A 16922-nucleotide genomic window follows, 5' to 3' on the forward strand; every position below is an offset into this window, starting at 1 on the left:
ATATTTTTCCATACACAGATTGGTGTGTAGACAACTTCATTGCTGATGCTATCCCTGCCTTCAAAGTGAAAGTAATTCCAGTGTGAAAAAGGCACCTTCCTATTTACAATGTCACAATGACAACAATGAATTCATCGGCAACCTCTTGTATCCCTGTCACTGCCACATGCTTTTCTGTAATTCATTCAAACCTTCCCTTCTCTCATTAAGCTTTCTTTAAAAATTTAAAAAAGATCCCTGCTTATCAGCTTTAGTTGCTTGGATTAATTCTCAGAATAAGAAAAATGCGTCAGCAATATGCCACTCTATTGCACCTCCACAGAAAATCCAAGTAGCTCCTCCACAGAAAATCCAAGCTTCTACGTTAGTTGGCCCCTTCACGGATCACTGCTTTGTCGTGGCAAAGGGGCTTGAATAACTCCAAGAAGCTATGAGATATGCCATGCAGGGCCACCCAAGAGTTTAGCCGAGAGTTCGGACTAAATGTGATCCACCTGGAGAAGGAACTTGCAAACCACTCCAGTATTTTGCCAAGAAAACTCCATGGACATAAAAAAGGAGAAGCTTTGCGAAGGAAGTGAGAGTTTCCAAGGCATGCTCTGGTTCATGGGTTCACAGAGAGTCAAACACGACTAAGATGACTAAACAACAACACGTTAGTTGGAGCAAGGCTCATACATTATTGTCAAGTAACACTGACAATTCTTGCAATATAATACGCTTCACATATTGTCCATGCCTAAACTGGCCAGCTGGAGAAAAACCAGAAAATAAAGCCCAACCCTCTTTATTCCTAATGGATAAATGGCAGAATAATCCTATGTGTGTATGGGGTGTTAAGGGAGGTGTGTTAGGGTGGTACTTCTGGTGGGTAACACATTGTGCTCCTTCTGGGGTAGTCTCTCCACCTTTGGTCCCCACCCTGCACACAGCTCTCACCTGCGGCTCCTAGAAGCTGTCAGCATGCAACAGTGGTCACACCCCGGGAAATGTCTTTGACAGGCTGGCTAAACCAGGTGAGGATAACCAATGGGTCGCAAACTTTTGGTGAGTTAGGGACCCTGCATGTGAATACAGGCTCTGGGAGATTGAGCTGGCAAGACCAGTAGTGGGTCCATCAGTCTTGAAGGTGGTTTCTGCACATGCTGTACAGAAGTGAGGGGCAGATGGGGCTCATCGACCTGGGAGGGTAGCCCATGTAGGAGGAGGAAAATCTAAATCTGTGCTGCTTTGAGGGATATCTTTGGGAGAATAAAAGGCAAAGGAGTAAACCCTACACAAATCCAGAGTGGAGTCCCTAAGATGGTTGGATAGTGCCTTGTTCCAGCAACTCCTGCAGCTAAGCTCTTGTCAAATGTATTGCTCTACTTTTCTTTGGACCACATCAGCGAGGCCAAGAGAGGGGTCTTGTCGTCTGGGCAGCCCAGAACCACCACACACACTGCCCAGGCTTGCGTCCCAGGGAGGTCACTTTGGTGCTGCTAATGCAGCTGTTTGACTTCACCCTCAGAAGTGCACTCCATTGTCTCTTGAGACAGACAGATGCCAACAGCAACAACTAGTTAGCTAAACCTGCTTCATTAAAAAATAAGATATAGATGCCTACAACACACATTATAGCTAGTATTACGTTCTGTGCCAATCCTCAAAGCTCAGTTTAGAAATGGGTGTCAGGCTACTGTCTCCATCCTAGAAAATGTTTCCTTTGCTGTTCACTTCTGTTAACAAGGGTGTTAACAAGGGTGTGGCATGACACTTGCACTCTCTTTCTCTTTCTGAGTGGAGTTATCACAGACCCATCTGCTGTGCTACAGAGCTGACACATTAGTTACCACATTTCCTGTTTTCCTTGCTTTGTTTCCTGTTCAGAGTATAATTTCGAGTCACTGCTCTCACTGGAAGACCAGCATGCACTTGGTCCTCAGGCAGTCAGCTTAAGTTTCGCTACTTTCCATTAAAAGGTTTCCATGAGTTAGTTGCTTACATTCTGGCCTCATAAAACCTTGCTTCACATGAAGTCCCTTTTATTTGTCACCATGGGCTACAGAACAGTAAGCTAATATGCTGAACAATTTAGTGTGGAATTAGCTCTGTAGCAACTCACTCTTCGCTAAAACACTGAAATCACTTGGCTCTGAGTGGGAGGGACTTGAACAAAAAGTACTCTGCTGCATGACATTTTGCTGGCAGGGAACATATTATTCTAGGAACTATTTTCTTGATGAATATTTGATCCGTGAGTATGGGAATAATGGCTGTGTTCTGGATGCCCTAGCACAGAAGATTTTAGCTGAAAGCAGGCAAACAATTCCTACTTGCTGCTCTGCTCCTTGCTATAAGCAAGGGCTGCCCTTGGGGACACAACTGCAGTGTAATGCTGGAATGGCACTGCTAGCACAGGGCCAAAGCAACTACACCTAAGTATCTTTAAGTTGTGTGAATCGTTGTAAAAATGCAAATAGCCACTGCAGGGGGCCTAATCAGGCTTTGCAACTCAGGGGAGGGAAGAGAGAATTTAATTTATCCAGTTATTTGGTCCACAGGATAGCCTGGCATTCACTGAATACAACTATAAATATAAAAGGTAAAAAATGTAAAGGACCCCTGGACTTAAGTCCAGTCAAAGGCGACTATGGGGTTGCGGCGCTCATCTTGCTTTCAGGCCAAGGGAGCCGGTGTTTGTCCACAGACAGCTTTCCGGGTCATGTGGCCAGCATGACTAAACCACTTCTGGTGCAGCACAACACTGTGATGGAAACCAGAGTGCATGGAAATGCCATTTACCTTCCCAACGCAGCGGTACCTATTTATCTACTTGCACTGGCATGCTTTCGAACTGCTAGGTTGGCAGGAGCTGGGACAGAGCAACGGGAGCTCACCCTGTCACGGGGATTCGAACCGCTGACCTTCTGATCGGCAAGCCCAAGAGGCTCAGTGGTTTAGACCACAGCCCCACCTGCGTCAACTATAGGAACTCTGTGGTCCATGCTAGGTGTCTCTTCACATAGAGATGCAGTGCACCCTCGCCCTCAAGAATCAAAGCAATGCACAGGCACTCTCTCCAGGAACGCTTTCATTAAAATAGCAAGAATTTGCTAGTATTATATGAAATAGTCACCTAGTCAAAATGGGAAAGGATTAGCTAAATAGCATGCACATATTTTAACCTGAAGTGGGTATATTTTGTTTAATATTTGCAGGTTCATTTGATGGCAGAGAAAAATGTCCCATCTCCCGCTGAAGTCCCCTTGGCAGGTTTTCTGCCTAGCAACTGGGCAGAAAACTGGACTGCCTGTGTCAGCCTTTGGAGCATGCACAGAACAATGTTCCCTGTGTTGTGTTTGCTGGGCCTACCTTATCTTGCAACATGCCTCAGGGCAGTATGATGCTGAATTGTTGGATGGTGGCAACAACTGGGGGCACATTGTGAACTCCCTTGAATCCCCACACCCCACTTGCAGCTGACATAAGCAATACCACCTAACCAAAACCTTCTTGAAGAGGTGCTTTGTGAGGAGATCTCTGTGGAATAAAGGAGAATGCTAGACTGGCTTTTGATAAATAGGTTAAGAACAAAGTTAAAAGCAAGATGAAAGGACAGCTGATTACCTTGCTGATGTGGAACTCCAGCTTTCTCATATATCTTTCAATTGCTTTCATTTGCTGCAAAATAAATTAAAAATAATTAGAATGGGAAGAATGACAGGCAATTGAGATGAGCTGAATTGATTTGGCCTTTTTGCAGAACTGTCATATTCTCCTGTCAAACCAGTTTGGCATTCGGAAGGAACACTGCCTTTCCTTAAAAGTGAATACTTTTAATTTCATAGCAACCTTTTTGTAATTAATAATAGAATCATGTACTTGAAAGTACATGATTTTCTAAAAGAAAATGTAAAAATCAGCGAGAGTTTAGACAAAGAGGAGCCTTTTCAGACTTTTACCAGTTTCCTCAAAATATAGTAGTAGAACTATTACAAAGTCTGGGTCAAAAACTTGCTGAGAGCAATACTGAGTTCATACCACAATCCTCAAACCACTTTCTCTGAAATAATTATTCTGGATTAAAAGTTGCTGTTGCAAAATGAATGAATAAGGACTGGTTATGCCCATTCTTCTACTGTCTCCTTGCATAACTGTAGCACAATCAGAAAGGTTCCCTTGCACAACTAATTTTATGGTCTGCTGCCACATAGACCGGGTTTAACATTTATTTTTGCAGGTAAGTTGCAGATAGACATACCTTGTCTAGATCATACAGCACCCCCTGTAATGAATGAAAGGGAAGGATTAATAGTTCAGTAGACATTCTCTCAAGTGCGGTGCTGAATTGTTGTCTTGGGCCTTAAGTTAATTTAAGAAGGCAAGTTTTCCCTCCCCATGATGAAGCGACTTTTGTAGCTGGCCCTGAAATGTGTGGATAGATCATGAAGACTTCTAGAAGTATTCAACAACTTTTGGATTTTTTTTCATCACCATATGCCCAGCAATGCTGGGTTTTCTGCAGCACTGTTTGTGAGAGAACCGCATGTGGCTCCGCACAAAACAGCAACCGTAAAGAAAAGAGTGAAACTGACCGATTGGATCTGCCTTGAGTGATGATGTGGAGGGCAACACGGAACAGTACCAAACAGTGTGGGTCAGGCACTACTTTGTGTCAGGGCCTTATTCAAATGAAGCACAGCTCCTAAAGTGTAACACATTTCAGCGGTGAGATCATCTATCTGTGACAACTGCCACCACATCATAAAATTACAATATCAGAGGGAAGTTTCTATCCAGACAGTACATTTTTAACATGTGGACACTTTAACACAAACGCCTCCTAGTCTGAAATCTTTGGTTGTGGAGACTTCATGGGGGGACTGTACCGCTTCCATTACGGCTACCTGAACCTCCTTACTGTTTTGAGTCCTATGACAAAGACATACCAGCCGTGAGTTTCTTTTCATGTCCTTTAGCTGAGCAGTCAACTTATCCAGCTCTGTTTGATGCACTTCCAGATACTCACTGCAAAGATAACAAAAAGCGAAACATCAGCCCTGTTACGTTTCAGTAATGAAGTGCCGATTGCTGATTTCTGGGGGGGGGGGGGAACCCTGCCTGTTTTGTTAAGTGTTACTCTTGCCACGAACTGTTCAATCAAGCAAAGTTTGCTTAATTAACAGTGCAATCCTGTCCACTCAGATTCAGAAGCACGTCCTACTGAATTCAGTCAGACTTGCTCACAGGTAAAAATGTGTATAGGATTGCAGCCTTAGAGAGCAGTCTCTCCCCCCCCCCACTTTCAATCCACTACACTGGCTGAAGAGTGTTTGGATGCAGCTGAGGTTTCCCTCTGTACCAGATTTTCTGGGCTTCGCTGGTGGGGATGTGGGCAGTGCCTTTACCACCATGGAAGTCCCTGGTTGCATCTGCCAAAAATGTGGGCAAGTGGAAGCTAAAGTTGGCAGTATGCTCCAACCATGGTAGGCAGGGAAAGAGTAGAGCTGGTCTGGGTAAGGATCTGCACAATCTTAAATCAGAAGATGATGGGATGCTTTCATTCTTCTTACCTTTAAAAAACATTTTATAGTCAGGGGGCAGCTGGCCAGACATGCATATGGCTTCTGATGCTATTATTATTATTATTATTATTATTATTATTATTATTATTATTATTATTATTATATTAAATTTATACACTCCTTTTCTATAACAAAAGTAGGATCAAGTATTATGCTTTTTTAATCAGCATTGGCAAACTGTTTTGTGTTTGTTTTCCTCTCTTAATAATAAAGAAAATGTAAAATCAATTGTAAAGCACATGGTGAGTGTGCGCGCAAAGGGAACTGTGAACTGTGAGCTTCACAACTAAAGTAATACACACAGCTATCTAAAGTCACCCACCCCCTCGCCCCAAGTAAGCCCATTAAGTCCAGCGTCTAGTATCACCCAGCTGTACCACTGTGGCTGAACATCTAAAGATTCTGCAGATCTGCCCTGAGCTGCTAAGAGGAGAAGCAGGAACTCATTGCTTTTGGGGAGCTGATAAACCTATCTTTGACATCAGAAGTTAAAGTCTTATTCACTCCGGGGGTGGGGGGGGGCAACAAGTTGTTCTTCCGCAGAGCAGTAAAGGCAGTTTTAGTGCTGCTCCAGACTTATAAAAGCTCTTACTCCAGTCCATTCTTTAAGGCCCTGTAAACCTCCTCCATCCTTTCAGGCTGAGGCTCTTTAGCAGCATTGTTACTCTTGTGTCCCAGATTGTGCATCTTCTTCAGTTTTGCCTGGGGTTTCTTGAGCGCAGAGGAATTTTCAATAAAGGAGTTACACCTGCAAAACGAACATTAAAGGAGAACAAGGGGTGGAAGAAAATGTATAAATCGTGATTATCTGGTTATCTCAAAGGAGCATCGCCTAAGGAGCTTTCCCTAACTTAATCTTTACTGACTCAAAGAAATCTGCTTACTGCCAGAGGACGAAAAGTTTATGGGTTAATAGGTCTGAGCTAACATGACACTCTATCAGCACCTGATATTCTACTTGCAGAAATGAGCAGTGCCGTTGAATGTGGTTTAATTCTTTTGATTTATTTAGATCTGCAGTGGTTCCCCTTGCAAAGGCTCAGTGTAACAATAGATTTAAAATGTACCATGCAATGAAACTAAAAAGAAGAAGAGAAGGGCAGGTTATTGCACTGTGGATCTTTCAGGCCATTAACCACTTTGATTCATATTTAGGCAGGATGTAATTAATATTAAACAAAGGCACAATCCAAATGCAGCTTGTTCTCTGTCATTTTAGTGGAGCTCTTGCAGGAGAATGCCCTGGTGGCCTAGGGCCTTAACTCAAGTCAACCTGCAATAAGCTCATGATAGATGTTCTTTGCCTTTATGCTTTGTATGCATATGGAAAAAGTTAATATCAAGTAAAGACTATAAATAAAAAAGCAACCTGCAACAAGTTTAAACCTGGCCCCAGAAGCCACCTTAAATGGGGGGGGGGGGGAGTTCTGCAACACTGCTGAAAAAGTTAAGTGTAATAGCCATCTATTCCTAAGCATCATTAATACCAGAACATTACTATATGTCACGTAAACTGCAGGTGATATTCAGCTATAGAAACAAAAGGGGCACAGAAACACAGGATGGAGACAGGGACAACTTCAAGTTGGCCCTCAGCTAAGCACCCTCTGACAGGTTTCTGCCTCCACCAGTGGGGCCTGGTGGGCAGCATAGCTTTGACAGCACCAATGTTTTGTTTATGTCCTCCGTTTTCAATTCCCACCATTTCCTCCATATAGTGCTGCTTTTGGCAGTGTGGACATTGTGGTGTTGTGGTAGCTAGACCCAGATGCTCAGCACTGCCCAACAATGCCAGGTTGCTGACTTTGATCCTAGGAAGAGGAGAAAAAAAGGGCTGCTGCCTACTCTTGACTTCTTGCTCCAACCCTGGTCTACACTGCTACCTGTTAATTTCCATATTCTGGCCTTGTGGTGGTGAGTGCGCACTGTCTTGAGAAATATTGCTGCAAACAGCATGTCTGAACCTACTGTAGCAGCAAAGAGAATCCATGGAGCAGTTAAGATTAAACTGGATCAAAAGCAAATCAGAATGTTTGACACATCTGTAAGGGAAAGGAAGGGCTAGACCCTGACTGCATTCCCTGTGTAATGGTTTCCTTTGTTTTCTTAGACTGTGTGCAACGGCTCCCCATCAGCCACCCTCAATTGTGAAGCTGATGAAAAACCTTGCTGAAGTCTTAAAAGACACGATAGGTCAAGGAGATAACCTTTGGTAAAGCCAGAGCTGTTTTCTGTTTGCTTAATTTAAATTTCACCACAGATAGATTGTCAGGTCTATAACACAGGCATCCTTTGCAATAGATAACAAAGGGATAACAGCAACAGACCCCAACAAAGCTTGCCACCCCCTATTTACAAGCTGAAAGCCTGGCTTTGGAGCTGCTACTTGCCTTGATCTTCTTTCCTGGAGACCGCTGAAGCCAGCAAAGGATTGACTTCTAATAATCCCATTAGGGCCTCCTGGGGAGAACGAATGTGATCCTACTGACATGATTTCTGGGAATCTGGAAGATATTCCTGCAAGGTAAGAGTAAGGAGGTCAGGTGCAGTGGCAAGTCACAGGCAGGTTTAAGATACAGCTTCCCAAACTACAGCTTCAGGACAACAGAAGGTAAATTAACTACACGACTCATGAGATCATTAAAGATATTCAAGTCTCTAAATACTAAAGTTGCATTTTCTTTCAGCAACCAGAAGTCCCATTTTAGGACTAGAGGTATCTTTGTAAATAGGAGTCTGAGAAAATGTATCCCTTTATTTCCATGGATTCCACCCCCCCCCCTTTGACTCCTTTGCTCTCAGACACCCACAGAAAGTCTGCTGTGTCTCAGAGATCTTTGTGTTCCAAACAAAGCTGTGTGCATGCAAAGAGAACTTTGCTTCTTGCTCCTGAAAAAGGAATTGGGCAAATGAATGTGGATTACAGTACTAGGCTAGCACATGTGTACTATTGACTTGGTGTATGACTGGTCATGGGAATGCAAAGTCCAATGTGCATTATTTTTCTAGCTTGTACAAAAGTCTACATCCATTTACTAATTATCTTGCTTCCCCACCCCTGTCAAAAGTTAATGTGATAGAATCAAATATGAGGAATATTTGGGGTAACTGTCTGCATGAGTAGGAAAATGGTTATCTGTATCAGAAATGAAACATGGGAGATTACTGCCAGAGCCCTACAAGCATTTTCATTCAGAGGAGAAAGAAGCACAGCAAACGAAGAGAAGGGTGGGTGCATTTAGAGGCTGGAAAGGTAGAATATTATCAGTGTGGTAATTCAGGAACCATAAGTAAAAGTATGCAAAATGATTAACAAGAACTCTCCCCCCCCCCCAGTAATTAGGAAAGCAGACATTTTTTGCTCTTTAGTCAGAAGCTCTGAATTAAGGAATTTATACAAAATTGTGTCTTACGTCCGAATACTATGCATGCTTATTCAGAAGTCTTGTTTATTTCACCAAGTACTTATTGGTGCTGCTGAAAAACAACATCTTGAGCATTATAGTGTACCTCCCAAATGCTTAAAGAACTAAAAAGTACGTACATGAAGAAAATTCTGTATCTGATTATTTTAAACGTCAAGCTACCTGAGCCATACCAGGAGAAACTTTATAAACTTTGGAATAAAATCAAAACTCTTTCCATGCCTTAGTACCCCAGAGCTTCCCTTATTATAATAATTAAACAAAACTAAATTACTGTGCCCTTGAGAAAAGTTTCCATTGAAACACAATAGAGAACTTACTGTTTTATTAAAGTTCCCTATTTTTTTTATTTTTTTTTAGGCTTTCCTCCTTTTCTTTCTCTCTCTCTCTCTCTCTCTCTTTGGTATGGGACTGTCTTCTTTCTGTCATTTATCTATATCAGCACAGCAGCAGAGTAGTGTAGAGCTTCTTCAGCTCCCATCTATGTAAAACAAATGCTTAAAATCAGGACCAAATACTGTACATGTTTCTGGGCCCTGCACAAAGTGAAACCATTGATTGCACCTGAGAGCAAAGGCATCCGAATTTCTCTCAGATCTAGCAAGCTAGAAATGAAACGACAGCTCTGTTATCTTAATGTGCATTGACATCATTTTGCAAAATGAGATATTCTACTTTTGTAATTGATTATTTTTTAATTACGATTCATACAGTTATTAGCCACATACTCCAAATGGGTTCGAAAGGCGAAGCAATGGGAAGGTGGGATTTACACACTGATAACTGTTGACTTTGCCTAGGTTATGTTAGAGGAGTTACGAACCTTGAGGCTGAACTTAGAGATTGCTATTAAGGAAAGAGCTCAAAAACAGTGGCAGGCATATGGGGTTCAGTGGCAAAAACATTCTACAGCATATCGAACAGCAGAAGGATGGCAAAGACTAGTGTTAATTATGAGGAGTTCATTTGCATATGATGATCGGCTTCTTAGTCAAAAGCCTCATCCTGTCAAAACAAAACAACACACTGCCAAGTTAATATATTCCATCAGGTCTTTGTTAATGCACACAGGAGTGTAAAAAAACAACAACCCCAAAAAACTCTGTTATTGTGGAATGCATATGTATGCCAATCTCAAGCAAGATAAATCATGCTTCCAGCAAATTCAAAGAGATTTTTCACTAATCACAATTAGGAGAAGAAGGGAACTTAAAATTCTGGTGACAAGACTGGTTAAACCATTAGGGTTACCCAAGAACAAACCTTGGCTGCAGCTCATGCTTCCCTGCCCCCCCAAAGCAGGGAAATCCATGGACCCTGGTTTGGATGGAATGCTAAGCCAAATCATGGCTTGGCTCTAGGTAGCACAGCAGCAAGAGGGCTGTGGAAGAGTGAAGTGGTTGCAATTTCTGTTGTGAGCACCTGCATGCATTGCTCACACATTCACACTTAGCTCCCCCCTGCATCACCCCTCCCCTCTCCATCACTAAGTGCCAATAACCCTTTACAAAACATTTAATCCAGGAGACAAAGAAAAATATAACACCACAAGTATTTTCAAGACTGCACTGCACATTTTACACACTGACATTTTGCACTGGGTTTTCTACTCAGACTAATTTTGAATGTGTGTTTGAAGACACTGCATGCTAATGGAGGACTTGTTTAAGCTAGGGTAATACACCTGTACTCCAGTACAAAGGTTGCACACTATTAAAAGCATCTGTAGCTCATGAAAAATACATTTGCTCCCTGACTTCCTGATGCAAAAGCAACTGAAGCCAGTTACAAATTTCCATTGACCTTAGTGGATGTAAAGTATCACCAATACTATAAATGCCATTTCCTTTGGAACACTGCTACTTCTTTTTAAAGCTGAAATCACCAAAGACGATAGGAAAGAGAACATATACCAGAAGCCTGCAAAAGATGCTAAATGGTTTAAGGATGAGTGATAGTTTTTAACATTTGGAAGATATGCTGAATAATGTGGTTTTTTTCTTCGTTCTGCATAATCCTCAAGATGGATTCACTATGAAGGCAAAGTAATTCTTCACCCAACACACAGGTGAATTATGTAATTTGCTACCACAAGATGTTGTAATGACTAACAGCCTGCGTGGCTTTACAAAGGGGATTATAAGAATTAATGGACGATAAAGGTATCAAAGGCAAGTAGCCATGATGGTGGCGCGTCTAAATGCAAGGTGTTGAGAATCAGAATGGGGGACGGTTCTGTTGGACTTATGTCTCTTGGCAGGCTTCCATAGACATCTGGTCAGCCATGGTGAGACAAGGATGCTGGAATAGATGGGCCTTTGAGCTCTCATTATGTTCTGATGAATAACTTTCTATAAAATAAATCCTGAAATTGCTGCGCTCCTGATACATTTAATATCATGTATGATGCATGTGAAACCCACAAAATAAAATAATAAAAAATGTAGAGGGACAGCTTTCATCTGGATAAATTACATCAGGATGGAAATAGGCAGGCTTTTGACTTACACAGAACTTTTCGTTAGGCAAAATGGAAGGGTTGTGGGTGACACAGCGTGACATGGAGAGCAAGGTCAGTCATGTATTTTTATTTTTGCCAGTAACTTCTGACAATAGTGGCCTAGTATCTTTTCAGTTCAAACTGATGAGCAAGAAGTTGCATATTACTGTAATGGCTCGAGAACACATTATCTCACTTCACTACATTGTACTTTATATTAAAGAGTGGTGCAACATTTGAACTGAGAACCATGACACTGTAAAAGAGGTAGCAACTAAGTGCATTCATTCAAAGAGTCGTCATACAGCCTAACTCCCATGGTTTCTGCAAAGATTAAAACAGAAATTGGCATTTGGTTGCTCTTTGATGTGATGTAAGGAAAGAATGGGTATTCAACCTTTACTTATATAAAGCAAATATATTTTCAGTATCGGGCAGATTTCAAAAATCCCTCTGTGTGTGTGTGTGTGTGTGCGTGCGTGTGCAGAAGGGCTTCCAAGTGGTTTTAAGGATATCTTAACTCACCATAAACAAAGGCACCAGGAACTAAGAGCACAAACAAGAATAAAAGAAAAACACCAATGTGTACATTGCAAAGCTCATTCATAACAGAGGTCATGCTAGCAACAGGATAAAACCAACTATCCAATGAAGTAGCTCCATTTGTGCAGTAGGATTTTCTCTCCCTCTTATCCCTGCATTCAGCCCCCAACCTCCCCAAATCTGCTCTAGAGGGTTGGGGAAAACTCCAGAACCCATTTAGGTGACATGCGGCAGCAGGAGAGGAAAGAAAAGTTCCACTGCACAGCCATAAATCTTTGCCCTAATGAAATTAATTTGCTGGATACCATCCCTCCCCTCAGAGTGGTTTAACATGAACAAATAAACTAAAACAATCATAACAAATAAACTATTGATAAAATCACAAGATTACAATTAAAAATACAATAGTTAGCCCCCTCCTACAAGTCCCCAGATGCGTATCAAACGCATGGATCAGACTAGAAACAGGGATGATGTGAGTGGAGGCATCAATCTACAAAAGGCTGTCACTGAAACTGCTCCCCCGTGGTATAGCTCCACTGATCCTTTGCGACCAGTTCCAGTCAGGCTGCCAGACAGCAGTCCTGAACACTCTTCAGAAACTGGGTTTTGCCCCTCAAGCCCTTCTAAGTCTGGGCTTGGGCCAAGCAAAAGCTACCGGTATGGTTAGGCAAAGAATTATAGACACCGCAAGACAGCAGGACTGCTTAAGGTACCCTGACTACAAAATTGTAGAAATCGAGAGATATATAGCTGCACTGGCAGCATATCTCTTTTTTTCTTGCATCCAAAAATGCAAGAAGGGCTTTTACACTTGCCAGAAGCTCAGCTCTGCGCTCGCCGGTCTTGGAAGGATCCTTTAAAAAGTCCCATATGACCAGAGAATTTGCGCCTGTCCATTGGGGGATATAGGAAGCCCCAAACACATATTTTTTAGATGTCCCTTTTACGATGAGGCATGCAGAGAAACCATTGACCCCCTGCTGGTGAGGCTTGCTGACCTCCTGGTAAAGCAAAAATTCGATCTTCTCCTGTTAGGCAAAGATCACAAGACGACCCAGTTGGTCGACAGATTCTGCGCACAGATCTGTAGGTGCAGACCATCCCGTTTCAATCAAGTTTGTTAAGAAAATTCCCAAACTTGGATCCACGGGTGACTCTGGGTCATTTCTTTATGGTAGTCTATCTTAAAGTTTTTATGTTTTTATATGCCTGCCTGCCACATTTTTAAACTTAGAATCCATTGTTGTATATTGTTTTAAATGTTTGTTTTGCTTTTGGGATTGTAGTTCCATTTGTGTTTCACAAGCTGGTCTCTGACTGTAATAAATTTCATATCATATCAATAGTTAGCACTACTAAATATGGTTATAGGTACTGGGTACCACAGTTTGTGGGTGCAAGTCACCCATAATTCTTGGATTCTGTAAAAATTAGAATCCAGATGCTAACAAGCAAGACTAGCCTGGCAGAGCTCGCTGAGGACAAAAGAAGATGATGGCCAGCCATTAACCATTGATGAAAACTATCAACAGGACAAAAGGTGCTCCCGGACACAGAGGGGGGAAACCCAGCCAGTTGGGAGGGAGAAGTTTCCAGGGATACAGTGGGTGATGAGGTAAACGAACAGGGGAAAGTGTCCTTTTTGCAAGCTGGAGAGGTGGGTGGCCAGATCACAAGGTGGGCAGTCTGTTTATGCTATTGCGAGGGCTAGACATGTTCTTTGGGGTCTCTTGGAATCCATGGCTGCAGCAGTGGCAGGAACCGGACTTTCTTGAGTTGTGAATGCTCTGCACTCTCTCCATCTAGACAAGGGTTGTATGCAGGGGCGTTCCTAGCCCCTTGGCTGCCCGGGGCGGGAAGCCAAGGGGCACCCCTGGGGGGCGGGGAATCGCGGGGCGCGCGTGCGTCATGACGTCATGACGCACACGCGCGCGGCGACGGCCCGGCATCCCCGGGGGCGGGGCATCGCTGCGTGTGCGTCATGACGCGCGCGCGCGCAGCGACGCCCCCACCCCTGGGGTATGCCGGGCGGGGGCTTGGGGGCATCGGCGGGCTACAAAGAGCCCCGAAGCCGCTGCCATAGCGCAAAGGGCTGCCAGGCTGCGGCTTCGGAGCTCTTTGCAGCCCACCGAGGCTCCGGAAGCGGCGGCCCGGCAACCCAGGGGGCGGGGCATCGCTGCGTGTGCGTCATGACGCACGCGCGCGCAGCGACGCCCCCGCCCCTGGGGTATGCCGGGCGGGGGCTTGGGGGCATCGGCGGGCTACAAAGAGCCCCGAAGCCGCTGCCATAGCGCAAAGGGCTGCCAGGCTGCGGCTTCGGAGCTCTTTGCAGCCCACCGAAGCTCCGGAAGCGGCGGCCCGGCATCCCAGGGGGCGGGGCATCGCTGCGTGTGCGTCATGACGCACGCGCGCGCAGCGACACCCCCGCCCCTGGGGTATGCCGGGCCGCCACTTCGGGAGCCTCGTCCGTGCAGCGCTGCTGCTCCCGGGGTGATGGAGGGAGCGGCGGCGCATGGGAGTGGTGGGACGCGCCGCCGCTCCCTCCGTCACCCCGGGAGCAGCAGCACCGCACACACCCGCCTAGGGGCGGCACGAGGGGCGGCCCGCCCCCACCGCCCCCACCCTACGACGCCCCTGGTTGTATGTATGTGTAAATAAACCACGTATCATAAACACCCCACAGACTCCGCTGTGCCTCATTGTCCCCAGAGAGACCACAGACCCTGGTAAGTGCAACTGCAACCCCTGGAATCCCACACCACTCATAGAGATTGGAGTGGAGTGTTAACACTACCTATTAAACCGCAATCCAAAACCAGAACAATTCATGTTCCAAACACCTGGACAAACCAAAACATCTTGAGCCTTTGTTAAAATGTGTCCACTGTGGTGGGAAGACTGAATGCTACCTGGGAAGGAGTTCCATAGATGGAACATAATGAAACTGAATCGGCAATTGGGCTTAGTTAGATCAGCATTTTAGGAATTAGGAATGAATTTAGACTTTGCCCTATTCAGGTTACCCTTCAATGCAGCCATGGGGAACTCTGGGCATGCCAAATGTTGAACTACAACTCCCATCAGCTTCAGCAAGCATTGCCAGTGATCAGGGATGATGGAAGCTGTAGTTCATCACACCTGCTCCAAAGAAAGGTGCATGGTAAGTCTTTGCCTCTGGGACTTCAATTTGACCATTTTCTGCTGAATAAAGTTTGTTTCAAATCCATAATATGCCTCTGCTTATCGAGGAAAATATTTTAATGCTTCATTTATATTTAATTGTCTTAAAGTGCTTGTGCATAAATTCTTGTTCTACAAAATATTTAACTTGAGGCTGAATGAACCACCCATAATATGCCTTCTATATAGCAAAGTGTTGAATGAAGAAACCATTTTGTTTTGACAACAGAAAATGCTACAAAATTGTAACTAATGAATGATTGCAAATAGCAACTTGCCTAGTTGCCTATAATGAGTAAGGGAGCATCTTAGATAGGATAATTTAAAATGTCTTGTGATGTGAACATGGGTCTTTTCTGCTAACCATAAGCTCTGCAGTTTGATAACTCTATGTACCGGTATCTATCTACACCTAGTACAACTGCTTACACAGAAAAAACCAAAGCAGACTGTAGAACAATGCTGAACATATTTAGATAAGAACTAAGAAACATTATGGGGGAAGGAATGTGCAGAGTGATTGTTCATGGGGAAAAATACACATACTGAGAAGACACTATTCTATGCATGTATTTCTGTCTTTTGGTTTCTATGGCTGTATTTGAACTTGTGTTTTACTGTGACTGTGCTCAGCTGGTGAAGCTCTCTGAAATAGTTAAATATATTAATTGTGAGTTCTTTTTTCCATTTCCACACTTCTGCTTTTAGTTAGCAGAGAGCCTGAGGACAGGATTTGTTTCATGAATGGATTTATATATCCCCCTGCCCAAATGCTTTAATGTGATAAATTGAAGGGGCTCCGCTGTTCCATCGCTTATGCAGATGTTTATGTTCTGTTGATTACAGACTAATTAGCAGAATTACAAATGTAAAACTCAGGGAAACAAAATCCTTCCGAGAGATTTGAAGAACTGAAAATGGTACACCCATTTACATTTACATACAATATAAATATCTTGAGCCAGTCAAATTCAGCTGTCTGTTACAGATGAGGTATGTGCTCCTGGAGGTAATTCTAGTAATAGTAATAGTAATAAATAAATAAAAATTAAAAAATTGTCCAGTAGCACCTTAGAGACCAACTATGGTAAGTTTGTTCTGGGTATAAGCTTTTGTTTGCATGCATCAGACCAACACGGCTACCTACCTGAATCTAATAATAGTAATAGTAATACCCTGCCCATCTGGCTGGGTTGCCCCAGCCACTCTGGGCAGCTTCCAACACATATAATTTTCTCATCTACATGAACAGATGGGCCAAAATTCCACATGTGCAAAGGGATATGTGTACATAGCTGCCCACTCTAGTGAAACAATTTGGAAACAATGCCTGTACAGGAGCTTCAAATGCACCCTGGTACAGCCTCAGGTCTCTGGTTTGAAGAGATCAGATCAAACTGATGACGTCGTTAAGGAGACAGATGTTGGACTAAGCTCTGAAGTGAGCACAGAAGACCTGAAGATTACCCAGAGTACAAAATCATGACACAAAGAACAACAACTGAGTGACATTCATTCTGCTCTTCTTCAGCAACAGCACGTTTGTTGTCCAAAACTGTAGATGACACGTTCCTTCAGGAAAGATATATCATATCATATTTGAAGATGAACAAAAGATACCTTACCATGAGCCTGAAACCGTACCATCGCCTTCAAGGATCCTCAAAGCAAAGGTACTTCCTTGAAGGAAAGGCCACAGAGCTG

General features: G+C 43.5%; 1 protein-coding gene across 7 annotated transcripts in view; it reads right to left on the reverse strand.

The window, feature by feature from the left end:
- Positions 1–16922, reverse strand: part of RIPOR2 (RHO family interacting cell polarization regulator 2) — a 102050-nt gene that overhangs the window by 26228 nt on the left and 58900 nt on the right. For all 7 annotated transcript variants that reach the window (XM_033154719.1, XM_033154716.1, XM_033154722.1 and 4 more), the window contains exons 2-6: positions 7958–8084; positions 6160–6315; positions 4932–5010; positions 4244–4267; positions 3610–3663 (exon numbers count right to left, since the gene is read on the reverse strand). In XM_033154719.1, the coding sequence (XP_033010610.1) occupies positions 3610–3663; positions 4244–4267; positions 4932–5010; positions 6160–6315; positions 7958–8084 (440 nt within the window). The remainder of the gene's footprint in view (positions 1–3609; positions 3664–4243; positions 4268–4931; positions 5011–6159; positions 6316–7957; positions 8085–16922) is intronic.

The sequence above is a fragment of the Lacerta agilis genome, chromosome 7, assembly GCF_009819535.1.
Source record: "Lacerta agilis isolate rLacAgi1 chromosome 7, rLacAgi1.pri, whole genome shotgun sequence".
Taxonomy (NCBI): Eukaryota; Metazoa; Chordata; class Lepidosauria; order Squamata; family Lacertidae; genus Lacerta; species Lacerta agilis.